Source organism: Panthera leo, chromosome B2, assembly GCF_018350215.1.
Source record: "Panthera leo isolate Ple1 chromosome B2, P.leo_Ple1_pat1.1, whole genome shotgun sequence".
NCBI classification, from domain to species: Eukaryota; Metazoa; Chordata; class Mammalia; order Carnivora; family Felidae; genus Panthera; species Panthera leo.
This window is the reverse complement of record NC_056683.1, coordinates 98,309,543-98,325,221: the sequence shown is the minus strand read 5'-3', so window position 1 is coordinate 98,325,221 and position 15,679 is coordinate 98,309,543. Positions and strand designations below refer to the sequence as shown.

At 36.6% G+C, this 15,679-nt stretch overlaps 1 protein-coding gene across 8 annotated transcripts in view; it reads right to left on the bottom strand.

Moving 5' to 3' along the window:
* FIG4 (FIG4 phosphoinositide 5-phosphatase) overlaps positions 1-15,679 on the bottom strand; it is a 130,863-nt gene that overhangs the window by 94,821 nt on the left and 20,363 nt on the right. For 7 of the 8 annotated variants that reach the window (XM_042939558.1, XM_042939557.1, XM_042939554.1 and 4 more), the window contains 2 exons: positions 8,848-9,004; positions 4,851-4,901 (listed from right to left, as the gene is read on the bottom strand). In XM_042939558.1, the coding sequence (XP_042795492.1) occupies positions 4,851-4,901; positions 8,848-9,004 (208 nt within the window). Of the gene's footprint in view, positions 1-4,850; positions 4,902-8,847; positions 9,005-10,069; positions 10,141-15,679 lie in introns of those variants that run through there. The other variant, XM_042939562.1, reaches the window with a different exon arrangement.

Sequence of the window (15,679 nt, the reverse complement as noted above, 5' to 3'; positions counted from 1 at the left end):
GGCATTTGCACAATTAGAAATATATGAGAAACCAACATTCACTGACTTGCAATGTGCATTTTTTGCTTTACAGTGAGATCGGTATAACGTCACAGCCTTGTGCAAAGAGGTCACACTCTCATACATATCTGAATAGAGTTGTATAGATGTTACAGTATCTACGCAATAGTGCATGGTCTGTACTCTAGTTTACCTATGAACAAAAATAATTCTATTAATTTTTAGTGGCAGTTCCATAACTGACTTCATAATAAAACAGGAATAAGAAAATAATACAGGGGCATCTGGGTGGCTCAGTCAGTTAGGCATCCAGCTTCAGTTCAGGTCATGATCTCATGATTAGTGAGTTCAAGATCCGTGTCAGGCTCTGTGCTAACAGCTTAAAGCCTGGAGGCTGCTTCGGATTCTGTGTCTCCCTCTCTCTCTGTCCCTCCCCCATTCTCTCTCTCTCTCTCTATCTCAAAAATAAATAAATATTAAAAAAATGTTTTAAAAAGAAAATACAAGCCATTATGATAAAATTTGTTTTAGAAGAGTAATACTCATCCAAAAAGTTATCACAGTCTTTGCAAATAAAATTTGGCTTTGAGGCCATACGAAACCCATTTTACAATTCTGATTTCACATAATTAATAATTTTTAAAGTATGTCTAGTTATATATTTTAGCACAGAATGTCATCTAGAATTCATGTGTACCCAAATTCATAAAGATGGCTGCAATTTTGTCTGAAGACTCACAAATTATTTCAATTATTTCTTCTTTAATTTATTCATATAATTTGATTGAAATTTATTTTTTTCATTTGTGAAATTCAATTTTACTACATTTGCTAGATGAAGCCATTAATTTTACTAGTATCTAATCTCAGGGATAAAAGTTGTATTAAGAAGTTGGTTTTTCAATCATATTTACAATAGCATCAAAAAATAAAATACGAAGGAATAAATTTAACCAAGGAGGAGAAAGATCTTACACTAAAAATTGTAAGACACTGATGAAATAAACTGAAGATACAAATAAATGGAAAGATTCCCCATGTTCATAGGTCAGAATTAATATTGTTCAAATGTCCATACTACCCAAAGTCATCCACAGATCCATATCAAAATTCCAACGACATTTTTCACAGAGGTAGAACAAACAATCCTAAAATTTGTATGGAACCACAAAAGACCACCAATAGCCAAAGCAATCTTAAGAAAGAACAAAGAGGGGCGCCTGGGTGGCTCAGTCGGTTGGGCGGCCGACTTTGGCTCAGGTCACGATCTCGTGGTCCGTGAGTTCGAGCCCCGCGTCGGGCTCTGTGCTGACAGCTCGGAGCCTGGAGCCTGTTTCGGATTCCGTGTCTCCCTCTCTCTGACCCTCCCCTGTTCATGCTCTGTCTCTCTCTGTCTCAAAAATAAATAAGCATTAAAAAAAAAAATTAAAAAAAAAAAGAAAGAACAAAGATGGAGGCATCACACTTTCAGATTTCAAACTTTTTTACAAAGCTACAACATTCAAAGTAGTGTGGTATAAAAGCAGACACATACGTAGATCAGTGGAATAGAACTGAAAGCCCAGAAAGAAACCCATGCATACAGAGTCAACTATTTGACAAGAGAGCCAAGACGACACATGGAGAAAGGATAGTCTCTTCAATAAATGGTGCTGGGAAAACTGGATAACCACATGCAAACAATGAAGTTGGACTCTTGTCTTACACCACTCACAAAAACTAACTCAAGATGGATTAAAGACTTAAATGTAAGACCCCAAACTGTAAACTTACTAGAAGAAGACAAAGGGGAAAAGCTCTTTGACATTAGTTTTAGCAAAGCTTTTATGGATATGACACCAAAAGAACAGGCAACAAAAGCAAAAATAAATAAGTGGGACTACAGCAAACCAAAAAGCTTCTGCACAGAAAAAAAATCAACAAAATAAAAAGGCAACCTATGTAATGGGAGAAAATATTTACAAACCATGTATCTAGTAAGGGGTTAATATCCAAAGCACATACGGAACTCATATAACTCAAGAGCAAAAAATTAAAAAATAAAAAATAAAAAAAAACCCAAACAAAAAAACACAACACGAATCACCAAAACGAAAACCAAACAATCCAATTAAATAATGGGCAAAGGACCTGAATAGGCATTTTCCCAAAGAAAATGCCCTACAGACACATGAAAAAATGTTCAACATCACATCAGGGATGCAAATTAAAAACACAATGAGAGTGCAACTCATATCTGCTATAATGGCTGTTATCAAAAAGACAAGAGACAAGTGTTGGTTAAGCTATGGAGAAAAAAGAACACTTGTGCACTGCTGGTGGGAATGTAAATTGGTTCAGTCACTGTAGAAACTGTATGGAAGTTCCTTAAAAAACTAAAAATAGATTCCTTAAAAACTAAAAACTAACTACCAGGGATGCCTGAGTACTCAGTTGGTTGAGTATCCGACTTTTGATTTCAGCTCAGGTCATGATCTCAAGGTCTGTGAGTTCGAGCCCTGCATCAGGCTCTGCGTTGACAGCACAGAGCCTGCTTGGGATTCTCTCTCTCCCTCTCTCTCTGCCCCTCCTCTGCTCGCACTCTCTGTCTCTCAAAAGAAAAAAATAGAACTGCCATATGATCCAGTATTCCCACTTATGAGTATATAGCCAAAAGAAATTAAATCATCATCTTAAGAGATTGCATACCCATGTTGACTGAAGCATTATTCATGATAGCCAAAACATGGAAACATCCTAAGAGTCCAGAAATAGCTAAATGGATAAAAAGGATATGGTGCACGTACACACACAGGTATCATTCAGCCATAAAAATAAAAGACAGAAATCCTGCTATTTGCAACAACATAGATGGAACTTGAGGGCAGTATAGTAAGTGAAATAAGTCTGATTATTTCCATATGTTCTCACTTCTATGCAGAATCTAAAAAAGCCAAATAAGCTGTGTACTGGTCACACGGTACAAACTCCCAGCTATAAGACAAAAAAGATCTGGGCATCTAATGCATAGCATGGCAACTGTAATTAACAGTAATGAATTACAACCTAAAATTTGTTAAGAGCACATCTGGAATGTTTTCAACACACACACACACCCTCATAATTATGTGAGGGGATGGAGGTGTTGACTAACCTTATTGTGGTAATTATGTCATACTATTTATGTGTATCTAAACATCACGTTGTACACCTTAAACTTATAGATGATATATGTCAGTAATATCTCAATACACGCAGGGGTGGGGGGGGAGGGATGTTGATTTTCAACTTTTAAAAATCAATTTTTTCCTAGTTAGAGTAACTGCTTTATTCCAGCCGAATCTTAAGAATGTAGTATATGCTTTTTTAAACTTACTTATCAGACACAAAAACCTCAACCAACATATTTTACTTATGGGATGACTTGGCCAGAGAGCTCAGTGTCAGGATACAAACGAAGTTGAAATCATGGAGCAGAGGACCATTTCTAACAGCACCACCAAGTTGCAGTGATAACTTGCAGATGCTATAAACATAAAATTAAGCAACAAAGACAGAGAGGCAGATGACTGAGATAAACACAATGGAAATATACACTCAATAAACATTTGAGGAAGTGAAAGTTCTTTCTTTAGGAGCCCTTCAATATATACTACTGTTAAAATAATGAACTCCCTTCAGTTTTATGAAGACATAACCCATTCTATATAGTAAACACGTTTTTCTTTATTTCATAGGTAAACAAGTGGTTAACTGTATAAACAATTTAAAGGGGCGCTGGGGCGGCTCAGTTAAGTGTCCGACTCTTGATCTCAGCTCAGGTCATGATCTCACGGTTTGTGAGATCCAGCCCCACGTGGGCTCTGTGCTGATAGCACTGAGCCTGCTTGAGATTCTCTCTCTCCCTCTCTCTCTGCCCCTCCCCTGGCTCACACTTACATGTGCTCTCTTTCTCAAAATAAATAAATAAACAAAAAAAAAGTGGCTAATGTTAAAAAAAATTTTTTTAATAAATTTAAAATAATGCATCAGTGCATGGCATCAGGAGTTACAACACTCTAGGCCCTCATTTAGTCCTTAGCACTCATGTCCTTTTTGGTGCATGCTATTTTGTGTTCTACCTTTTTAGTTTGGATATTACAGCTGAAAGAATTTTCCACTTAGCACAATAACTCTGTATCTCCTAGGCCTACATATTGGCCACATCAGTGGTGGTATAATACTCTATCACAATGCTCTGTTAAAATTTACTTGCCTGTCATTCAACTATTGGTATTTGGGTTGTCCCTGCATTGGCTGGCTTGCTCGCTTGGGGCTATCATAAACAGAGAAGCTATAAGTGTCCCTTTATAAACAGGAATTAATATTTTCTCTCCTAATTTATTTTCTTAGGATATATTTTCACAAATACTTAATGCTACATTCCTCTTCAGGAAAACTATTAATTTACAATGCCATTGGCAGTATCTTGGTATTGCAATAGTTCTTCCTATCCTGAATTTGTTTTTAATTTTGTTAGATGGTTAACTAAACATTGAACTGTGAAATGGTTACAACTCTGTATTAGAAACTGAATGCAAATTTCATTTTGTAATTAAAAATTACAAAATAAGAATATTTCATTAAAATTCCACCTAAAACCAAGAGGATGTTTATAGTGAGAACAGTTGCCCTTTAATTTGCCCATTCAATATTCAATTATAAGATTTTTTAAAAGGAAGAAATACCTGTACCTTTATGTTTTTAGATGAAATAATTTGGCCAATAAAAAAAATAAAGGAAGTACTATTGTGTCCTCTGATTTTGTTTTTACTGGAAAATAATATAAACATTTAAGTGACTAACAAGAGAAAAACTAAGTTTAGACTTACCTAAAGTAAAAATTGCTAGATAGGTCCACATTTTGAAAGATTCGTAGATACCTAAAAAGAAAAGCATATTACGTTCACATAATACTATTATTTTGCATAGCTTAATTATACTCACATATACATTTATATTTGTGAATACTCTCATTACAACTGAGGAATTCAGGGGCCACCTGGCTGGCTCAGTTGGTAGAGCATGCAACTCTTGATCTCGGGGCTGTGAGTTCAAGTCCCATGATGGGTGCAGAGATTACTTAAAAATAAAGTATTTTTTAAAAACCCTGGGGAATTCAATCCATAGCTGCAGTAGGAATTTCATCTGAAGCAATTTCTAAGTCTGTTGATTGTCCCTTCAGAGACCCTTAACTTTATAGTTTGACCACTTCCTCATCCCTGATTGTGCCAGAGAGGGAGAGTCATGTACTGAGATGTGGGGCACTTAGACTCAGGGCAAGACAGAAGTAAATACTGTTCTTTTTTTTACAATTTTGTGCTTTGCAAATGCTTTGAGGTTGGAGAGAGGAGAGTAATGAAAACAAGCAAAAATGTTCGTGGGTCACCATGATTTTAAGTTGTAAAGTTTTTCAACTGCAAAACAAACAAACAAAAAAACAAACACACAAACAAAAAAAACCAAACGTACAGAATAAAATATCTGCATATCTATCCCTCAGGATTAATACATGTTAACATTTTTTCAAATTCTTTCAACTTTTTAAAGACTTTTGATCACAAACGGGTACTGAGTTTGTTAAGCATATTTTCTACAAATATTGAGATGATCATAGTTTTCCCCAAAATATTTTAATGTAGTGAAGTGCTCCAGCAAAATTTTCTAGTGCTGATACAACCATGCATTGCAGGGATAACCTCTACTTCTCATTTTGTATAAAATGTTGAGTTGTACTGTATTTGTATTTCCTAATATTTTACCAAGTCTTTTTTTAAGTTTATTTATTTACTTTTTAGTAATCTCTGCACCCAACATGGGGCTCAAACTCATGACTCAGAGATCAAGACTTGCATGCTCTTCCAACTGAGGCAGCCAGGCACATCACCAAATCTTTTAACTTAAGTGACTTATTGCATTACATAGTTTTATAAATACGTTACAAGTTTTACCTATCTAGTAATACTACTTCAGCCTACCTATAACAAACTATTAATATAATTGTATCTTGCTCTGGATAATGTCCACTGCTACAGAGTATTAATCCTACAGTAATTTCACTCTTTATTTTAATAAATAATTTTAATTTTTTAATTATTTTTAAAATTTATTTATTTTTGAGAGAGACAGAGTGTGAGCTGGGGAGGGGCAGAGAGAGAGACAGAATCTGAAGCAGGCTCCAGGCTCTGAGCTGTCAGCACAGAGCTTAACGCAGGGCTTGAATTCACAAACTGCTAGATCGTGCCCTGAGCCAAAGTCAGACACTTAACCGACTGAGCCACCCAGGTGCCCCAGTAATTTCACTCTTTAAAGACAGTCAAATCACTATATAGAACAACATAATTTGTTTTACCATTCCTGGCTAAAGAATCATAAAGATGAGGTTTATAAGTAATAACCTCTTCAACTTTTTCTCACCCCTTAGATTCACATGTGCTGGTCTGATTTACTTTTTAAAAAAAATTTATTACTGAAGTACAGTTGACAAAAATGTTATATTGGTTTCAGGTGTACAACATGGTGATTTGACAATTCTGTACATTACTCAATGTTCACTATGCTAAGTGTACTTACCATCTGTCATGATACATTATTACAATATTATTGACTATATTCCCCATGCTGTACTTTTCAACTTCATGACTTATTTATAACTGGAAGCTTGTACTTCTTAATCCCCTTCACCTATTTCACCCATCCTCCCACCTCTGCTCCTATGGCAACCACCAATTTGTTCTCTGTATTCATGAGTCTGTTTCTGGTTTTGGTTTGTTATTTGTATTGTTTTTCAGATTCCACATATAAATGAGATCACATGGCATTTATCTTTCTCTGTCTGACTTATTTTACTTAGCGTAACACCTTCTAGGTCTACCCATGTTGTCACGAATCACAAGAGCTCATTCTCTTTATGGCTGAGTAATATTCCATGGTGTGTGTGTGTGTGTGTGTGTGTGTGTGTGTGTGTACATGCATATGCACCACATCTTATTTATCCATTCATCTATGGATGGATACTTGAGTTGCTTCCACATCTTGGCTACTGTAGATAATGTTGCAATAAACATAGGGTTGCATGTATCTTTTTGAGTCAGTGTTTTTGTTTTCTTTTGGGAGTACCTAATTTACTTTCAATCAACATACTATGTCTTCCTGTAAGATATGCAGGATATAATTTTTTTCAGTTAGTATAAGACAAAGGACTACTTTGTTAAATTCTTATTTAATCTGAATAAGTAAATAATCTGCAACCAATTATTTTTTGACAACTCCATTTCCATATATCATCAAAGACAGAATCATGAGAGTCCAAAATCCACTAAGTGGTTCTTAAGCAAGAGAGCCACACCACCTTTAAATTTTGGCTCATGTATCTAGAACAACACTATAAAAGTATAGAGTGTAACTAAAATTTAAACTTAAAAACAAATAAGCATGCCTAACTTTGTTCCATTTTAACCTTTATTATGTTCATAATAAATAAATTTATGTATTAATTTATTAATTCTATTCTTTTCTCTATCAACTTATTATCAACTCTTTTCTCTATCAACTTATTAATAGCCTTTTCCCACATTCCCAAGGCTCCCGAGGCTCTAATTTCCCTCCAAAACATTTTAAAGATTTCAAATCTACAGAAAAATTGGAAGGAAAAATAGTACAATAAATCCCATTATGTCCTTCGTTTGAATTCACTGTTAGATCTCTCTCCTTAAACACACACATGCACATTCCCTCTTTTTAAATACACAACTACGTTTTATTTTCCTAAAGCATTTTCAGTAAGTAGCAGGCATGATGACACTTCACTCCTAAATATTTTAGTATATATCTATTATGAACAAAGATAATCTCCTAAAAAAAAAAAGAATATCATTTTTACACTTAAAATTTAATATTGATTCAGTACCTCCTAGTATATAATCCACATACAAACTGTGCACATGAAGTTCTTTGCAGCTCTGTGTGTAAATGCACACACCTGTGTACGCACACATACGTTTTAATCCAGGATCCAACAGATATTCATGTGCTGCATCTGGTTGTCATGCCTGTTCTAAAATCTAGAACAGTCCTCTGGCTTTTTCGGTCTTTGATGACACTGTCATCTTTAAAGAGTTCAGGCCAGTTGTCTTACAGAATGTCCCACAAGATGGGTTTGTCTGATTATTTCCTCATGCTCAGATTCAAGTTAAATATTGCCAGAGGAGAGGGGGTTGGATTGGAGGATGGGTGAAATAGGTGAAGAGGATTAAGGGGTATAAACTCCCAGTTGTAAAAGAAATCACAGGGATGAAAAGTACAGCACAGAGAATGTAGTTAATAACACTGTAACAATGTCATATGGCAACAGAGAGGAACCACACTCATCATGGTGAGCACAGCATAAAAAAACAAATACACATATATTTTTAGCAAGAAAACTATGCAGGTAATCTGTGTCCTTCCCATTGCTTCACACTGAGAGGCAGATAATGTCAGTTTTGTCACATGATGCTAAGTTTGAACATTTGGGTTAAGTATGTTTGCCACTCTTTTTTTTCTTTGTAAATAAAAAGATTCATGGAGTAGATGTTGAGACTGAGTGAATATTCTTCCCTCAATAACATTTCACCTAATGCCTTTAGTAGCTGTTGTTGATCCTCACCTGAATCAACTGTTGTAACAGAGGTTAATAATAGACCTTGGACAAAACTACAGAATTCTGAGCTAGTATTTTGCATCTTGAACATAATACCTATAATATTTTGACTGTATTTTGTTTCCTAGTTGGTCTACCACATTTAAAAACAACAACAACAACAAACAGTAGTTACCACTGCTACATACCGGGCTTCATCAGGATGAGTAATTCGTACAGAATCGTTGGGTATATAGATCATATTTGTATCTTCAACCTTATATATTGCATGACCTCCAATATCTGCCATCTTCCTCCTTTTAGTTATTAACACAATATAATAGCCTTCTAGAAACCTCACAAAACCTATGCAACAAAAAGAAAGATAAAGTTTCCTACACTTAGTAATGCTTTTAGATATATATTTAACATTTATTTATTTTTGAGACAGAGAGAGGCAGAGCATGAATGGGGGAGGGTTAGAGAGAGGGAGACACAGAATCTGAAACAGGCTCCAGGCTCTGAGCTGTCAGCACAGAGCCCGACGCGGGGCTCGAACTCACGGACCGTGAGATCATGACCTGAGCTGAAGTCAGCTGCTTAACCGACTGAGCCACCCAGGCGCCCTAGATATATATTTAAAAGGCAAAAGTTTTCTGACACATTTCCTACTTTATTTCTGATTCACAGCCATACAAATTTTCAATGGTATTATAATTAATCTCCATACTGACATATATCTCACTTAAAAAATACTACTCTAAACCATTTTATCTCAGTCATTCTTTTATATTTAGTCACATTCCAAATAGGATTGATGTGCTTTAAGCAAAAATATACATAAGATTAAGGGGAGTTGGTTATTTAATAGGTATAGAGTTTCATTTCACAAGATGAAAAGTCCTAGAGATCTGTTGCACAACAAGGTATGTATAGTTAACATTATTATACTGTACACTTGAAAATGGCTAAGACTGTAACTTTTATGTCATATTTATAAACATATGCAAACTAAATCAATATATATACTAGTAAAAAGTACATAAAAGCAAACAGAAAACCAAGTAAGTTTTCAGAAACTTACAGTACTGTGCTAACATGCACCTGTGAATCTCGATGGGGGATGAAGATTAAGAACCTTATCCTCTTTTTTAAAAAGAAATTAACCAGGGCACCTGGGTGGCTCAGTCACTTGAGCATCCAACTTCAGCTCAGGTCATGATCTCACAGTTCGTGACTTCGAGCCCCTCATCAGGCTTGCTGCTGTCAGTGAAGAGCCCGCTTTGGATCGTCTGTCCCCCTCTCTCTTTCCCCTCCCTGACCCCTACTCACAATCTTTCTCTCTGTCAAAAATGAATAAACATTTATTTTTTAAATAAATAAACAAAAATAAAAATAAATTAACCAAAGGATAAGTTCTGAGGAACATACTTTGGGACATGTTGCTCAAAAGGAAGAATAAACTTCATAGATTCTTGATTACTAGTAGCAAAACCCAACTGGAGCCACCTTTAAAAAAAGAAATTTATATTAAGGGTACTGAGGTGATCCAAGGCACCAATGGGCAACAATATGATTGGGCCTCCGAAAAACACCTAGTGTCAAGATCTGAACATGTGCTCCATTCTTCTCTCTCTATATAGACTAGCCTCCTCCACAGACCAGCCCCCTCCACCTCTCTGGAAACGTGGTGGGAAACACAGCTGCTAACAGCTCTAAGTTTTACGCCCAAAAGCTTTACTGGAAAAAACAACTTTTTTTTTATCAAGTTCAATTCCAGAATTCCTAGGAAAGGACGTGGACTGGCCCAACTTGGATTGGGTGCCCAGCCCTGGACCAATCAATGGTTGCCAAGGAAGAGAGTAACACCGCATTGGAAGCCATTTATACAATAATGAGGTGACTTCAATGGGACAGGGAGAGGTGGAGCCAGATACCAAAAAAAGTGGAGGGTTTCAGCAAACAATATATCCAGTAAATTGCATATCCTTCATGCAATCTTCCACAGGTATCACCTGTGATAGTTAAGCTTGAAAGTTGGAGCATTATAAAACTATATTTTCTGTCAAATCATTGAAGTGCACATGTTGTACATGGGTGATTAAAGGCCATATGTGTTATGCTTAGTAGCACTAAGTTCTTAGCAACACCCTACTTATTCTATAGTCTTGATTAAATTTTTTTTGGCTCCCAGAACTTTTGCTTTGGGAGTGAAAACTAACTCCCTTTGGGGGGAAGGGTCATTTCCAAAATGGCAAAATGAGGAGACCAGCAGACCCTCTCTCCAGTGAAACAAACAAAACTGGTAAAATTTATAAAAACAAAACAAAACTTTTAAAGTTTCTGGAAATTGTTCTAATGGCATATAACAAATGGAGAAATATTTATTCAAGAAAATCTACTAAACCTTGGTAAGAACAGCAAGTGTGTGACATCTGAACCATAACCTACTTCCCTTTCACACCTCTCTCCCAGTCTGGTGTGACTGGATATCAACTCTGGGCAGGTGTAACCAAGAGGATAGTGTTTTCCCTCTCTCCCTAGTTCTCAGTCTAAGGCCAAGGTTTCTGCTCAGAAGGTGCAGGCCACCAGAATGTCTCTTCCCCTCCAGCTCTGTGTTATAGGAGCTCTATTCCCAGGTAAGCTCTGCTGAGATTGGGGAATTCCTTCTTCTCCCCAGCTCCTACTTGTAGAGACTCTACCCCAGCATGACTGGTCAAGAATACTGGGTCCCCATTGCCCTCACCCCAGCTCACTGGTAGCAAGAGTCAGATACTATCATACAGCTGACTTCCTATCAGAAACGATGGAGGGCACAAGGCTGTAGGATAATATATTCAAAGTACTGAAAGAAAGAAAAAACTGTCAACCAAGAATCTTATATCTAGCATAATTATCTTTCAAAACTTTCTCATGTGTACATGTGCATGTTCTCACACACACCTGCACCATCTCTCTCTCTCTCTCTCTCTCTCAGAGTGTTATATTCTGTAACGTCTGAGCTAGGATTTGATACTATGAATTTTTTGTTCTAGAATTGATAAATACCTAATGTCTGTGTCTTGTTATTCTCAGCTGACAAAAAAAGGAAACTAGGAATTGACTATATTAACATAAATGAGCTAAAATATACAAGAGAAAAAGCTACTGAGGAAAAGACACCATTAAAAGAGTGAAGCATACTTATATTTTAGAGATCCACAAAGTGCAAAGTGCTTCTAAAAAAAATGTTCATTTACTCCTTTCTTTGCCTTAGAGACTGACAAAAAATTCCCTGACTAAAGCTGAAGGACGCAAGAATAGGGAGGAAAAGAGCTGATGACAATCTCATTAAAAGCGAGTAAAAAAGAAGCTATCCTTTTACAAGGATAAAACTCATAAAAGCCCTTGGAAGCAGAAAAAAAAAACACTCAAGGGTTTAAATAACAAGTATTTCCAAAATGAATGAGTTTTCCTTTTATTCTTGCTATATATTTACTTTTTATTTAAAAAAAATCTCTAATATTCTCAATCTATACTCCAACTGAATTTTAATTTTATGTTTTTTAGCTCAAGACTATTTATACCATTCTACCTTTCTCTTCATAATCTGAATACAGGGAAGTAAATATATTGCACAAAAGAGACTCTTCTACCAGCACAAATGCCTTCGGTTTATTATAAATGAAATTTTTTCCTTCTTCCTTTTTACTACCAACTGGAAATGTCACTCTCATTTTAAAAAAGTTCCTATCAAATACAGCCAACAATTAAAAGACTTCAGAAAGGCACAGACATCTGCCAGGAGTTAGCCTATTCACCACTTTAACACACCAAAAGCAGAACAAGTTTTTTCATCTTCATTCTGTGTACTTATGACCCCAGACCAATTTCACTGAGCACTTCTCAGAAGCCATGATGACAGTCATCTTGCAAAAGTGATTTCTCTCTCTCCCCATAGAGAAGGCATTTTCATTTGAAATGGACACCGAGCAAAGTATACAGAAAAGGACAGTATAAAAGGATGCAGTGGGAGTTCTGGTGGCTGGAGAGGACCCCACCAGCCCACCAACAGAGAAGAATGCAGTATCCCACTTCAGGGGTCACCACCATGCCAGCTAGTCATTATCTTAAAAGCCTTTAGGGAGAACAGCACTCTGGCAGAGAAGCATGAAAAACCTCCATAAGGTACATAGGATCTAGGCACAACGGAGCCCTCTAGAACCAAAGTGATGCTCTAACACCAAATCTACTGGTCCCTTACTGGTCTGAGGCTCACACTATGTTGCTGTTATCTTCATTATTATCATGGATCTGCAATCCATTTCTTTCTTTTTTAATTTTTTAAATGCATTTTTGAGAGAGAGAGAGAGAGAGGAGGGCAGAGAGAGAGGGACACACAGAAACTGAACCAGGCTCTGGACTCTGAGCTGTCAGCATGGCTCGCGCTCACAAACTGTGAGATCATGACCTGAGCCCAAGTCACCCTGAAATCCATTTCTAAGTGTGCTGCTTTAAATAACAACTGTGTCTTAGTCTACAATGATACTTATTCTACTACTCCCCTTCAATATGCTAGAAACTTAGAACAGTATCCTCTAACAGGCAGAAAAAGGACATTGACCTGAAGCTATGTAGCAAAAGGGCCTGGGATGTCACAGAGCTAAGCCTAGTAAAGACTATAGGTAACCAGCCACCAACTCCATCCATGTGCCCCAAGATCAAATAAAACAACTTTGGGAGGAATGCTCTCAAATGGGAGTGATCCCAGTCAGTGGTTGCCCAAACCTCCTGCTGGCTATCAAATAACAATGGAGTGGGTCAGAAATGTATAAGGTAGACATATGACTAGATTGACTCGTATCTAGGGACCAGCGACGATCCATGAGCTTTTCGTGAGTACCATGCCCATGAAAAGACAAGAAAACAAGTGGAAAAAGTAAGGATTTAGAAACTTTAGAGCAATTTGAGATTGCTACAACATCCAAGTGTGTCATCAATGAACTTGCCTTGAATAGGGCATAGACTAGTTTGGGTCTTACTGAACTTGTGTGATGAGTCACATGTGCTCCAAGCTGCAGACTAGTTATGCACAGTAGGATCATGTGTTGGTCGGTGACATTTCTGTAGAAACAATCTGGTCCATTACTGCAGACAACTGAGAATCACTGCTCTAGATTCTTACAGATGATGAACTAAATTAACCGTGATAACAGTCTAAAAACATTCCAGCAAAATACTATTCACAAATTACACATGCTGAAAAAGTTAACTAAGAAAATATTTTGGTCACAGAACAGAAGACAACCATGCTAGTCACTTCTCGTATGTATTATTTTGACAACCAGACTATATATTTTTCAAAGATAGGCACTTTGCGTTTCACTGTTTCAGTACCCCTCACAGTTTCTAAGACAGGACTTACGAGACAAATCATAGATTTCCATTAACTCTCTATTTACTCTTTCAGTGATCCTAAGCTTCACTGACATGGTCGAACAAGAATACATAAAATATATTTCCATAAAACCAATACATCTTTACTTAGTACATTATTGTGTCACTTTACTGGTAGGTCAGTCTGTCAGTGACTTCATTATCCAAGGATAGTCTCAATCTTAAGAGGTCTCTAACCGCAAGAGAAACAGCTACCGCAACACCTACGGATGTCACCTCTATGAGAGACAAGAAGACACCTTCAGCCTTCACCCAAAGTTTCCTAATACTTGTGTATAAAATAAATTATCTGGTTACAAACCTGGTTATCAATTGATAAAAATCAAGCTCTGGTTTCATAAGTTTAGTTATCGATAGATAACTCATTTTAAAACGAGGCAAGGAAAAAATAAATAAAATAAAACGAGGCAAGGAATACTGCTAAAAGCAAATATGCCAAGAACAATGAAGGATGACTAAAGAACCATAAAAACAAAACAGTATAATGGTCTAGAGACCATTTAATGTAAAGGCAAGCTGCCCAATTCAACTCCAGAATACCCAAGGGTAGCTATTTTTAAACAGTTCAATAACTGATCTTCGTTACTCTTAATCATCGAGGAAGGTTCAATTTTGGATAATAAACCCTGGCTAATGAGGCATTCAACATTACATTCACCTTAGGAAATTTTTGTTTTAAAAAAGTATAAGTATCAGCATTGAAAGGAATAAGTTTAACCTATTAAGTAACTAATACTGAAATTAAAACCTACTATATTTAAGACACATTGTATTTCCAGGGTTTTTTGGTTTTTTTGGTTTTTTTTTTTTTTTTTTTTTTGCCTTTAATTTAAAATATACATGGGGCACCTGGGTGGCTCAGTCGCTAAGCAACCGGCTTCGGCTCAGGTCATGATCTCATGGTTCATGAGTTCAAGCACCGCATAGGACTCTGTGCTGACAGCTCTGAGCCTGGAGCCTGCTTGGGATTCTGTGTGTGTCTGTCTCTCTTTCTCTCTGCCCCATCCTTGCTTGCACTTTGTCTCTCCTCTGTCTCTCAAAAATGAATAAATGTCAAAAAAAAATTTTTTAAATAAAAAAATAAAAATAAAATAAAATAAAATATATGCAACACTGGGGCACCTGGGTGGGTTAAGTGCCAGTTAAGTGTCCAACTCTTGATTTCAGCTCAAATCATGATATCACAGTTCATGAGGTCAAGCCCCACATCAGGCTCTGCGCTGACAGTGTGGAGACTGATCGGGATTCTCTGTCTCTGCCCCATCCCACTTGCTCTCTCTCTCAAAATAAATAAATTAATTAAAAAATATATATGTGACACTTAAAGTGGAATTTAACACTTACGGCATTCATGGAATTTAATTAAACACATGAACTCACTTGACATACACAGACGTGCAAACATCCATAAACATTTATCTGTTAAACATGTAACTTCAACATACTTGTCAAGACTGAGCAGAAGGTGTAAAAAAGGGGCCAGTCCAAAGAAGAAACTAAACACACCTACCACTCTTGACCTTCCCTGACAGCCACTTAGACACAAAATGGACCTGAAGGGATTACATATGAAGAGCTATGAGAGCACATGGAGAAAAACTTCAA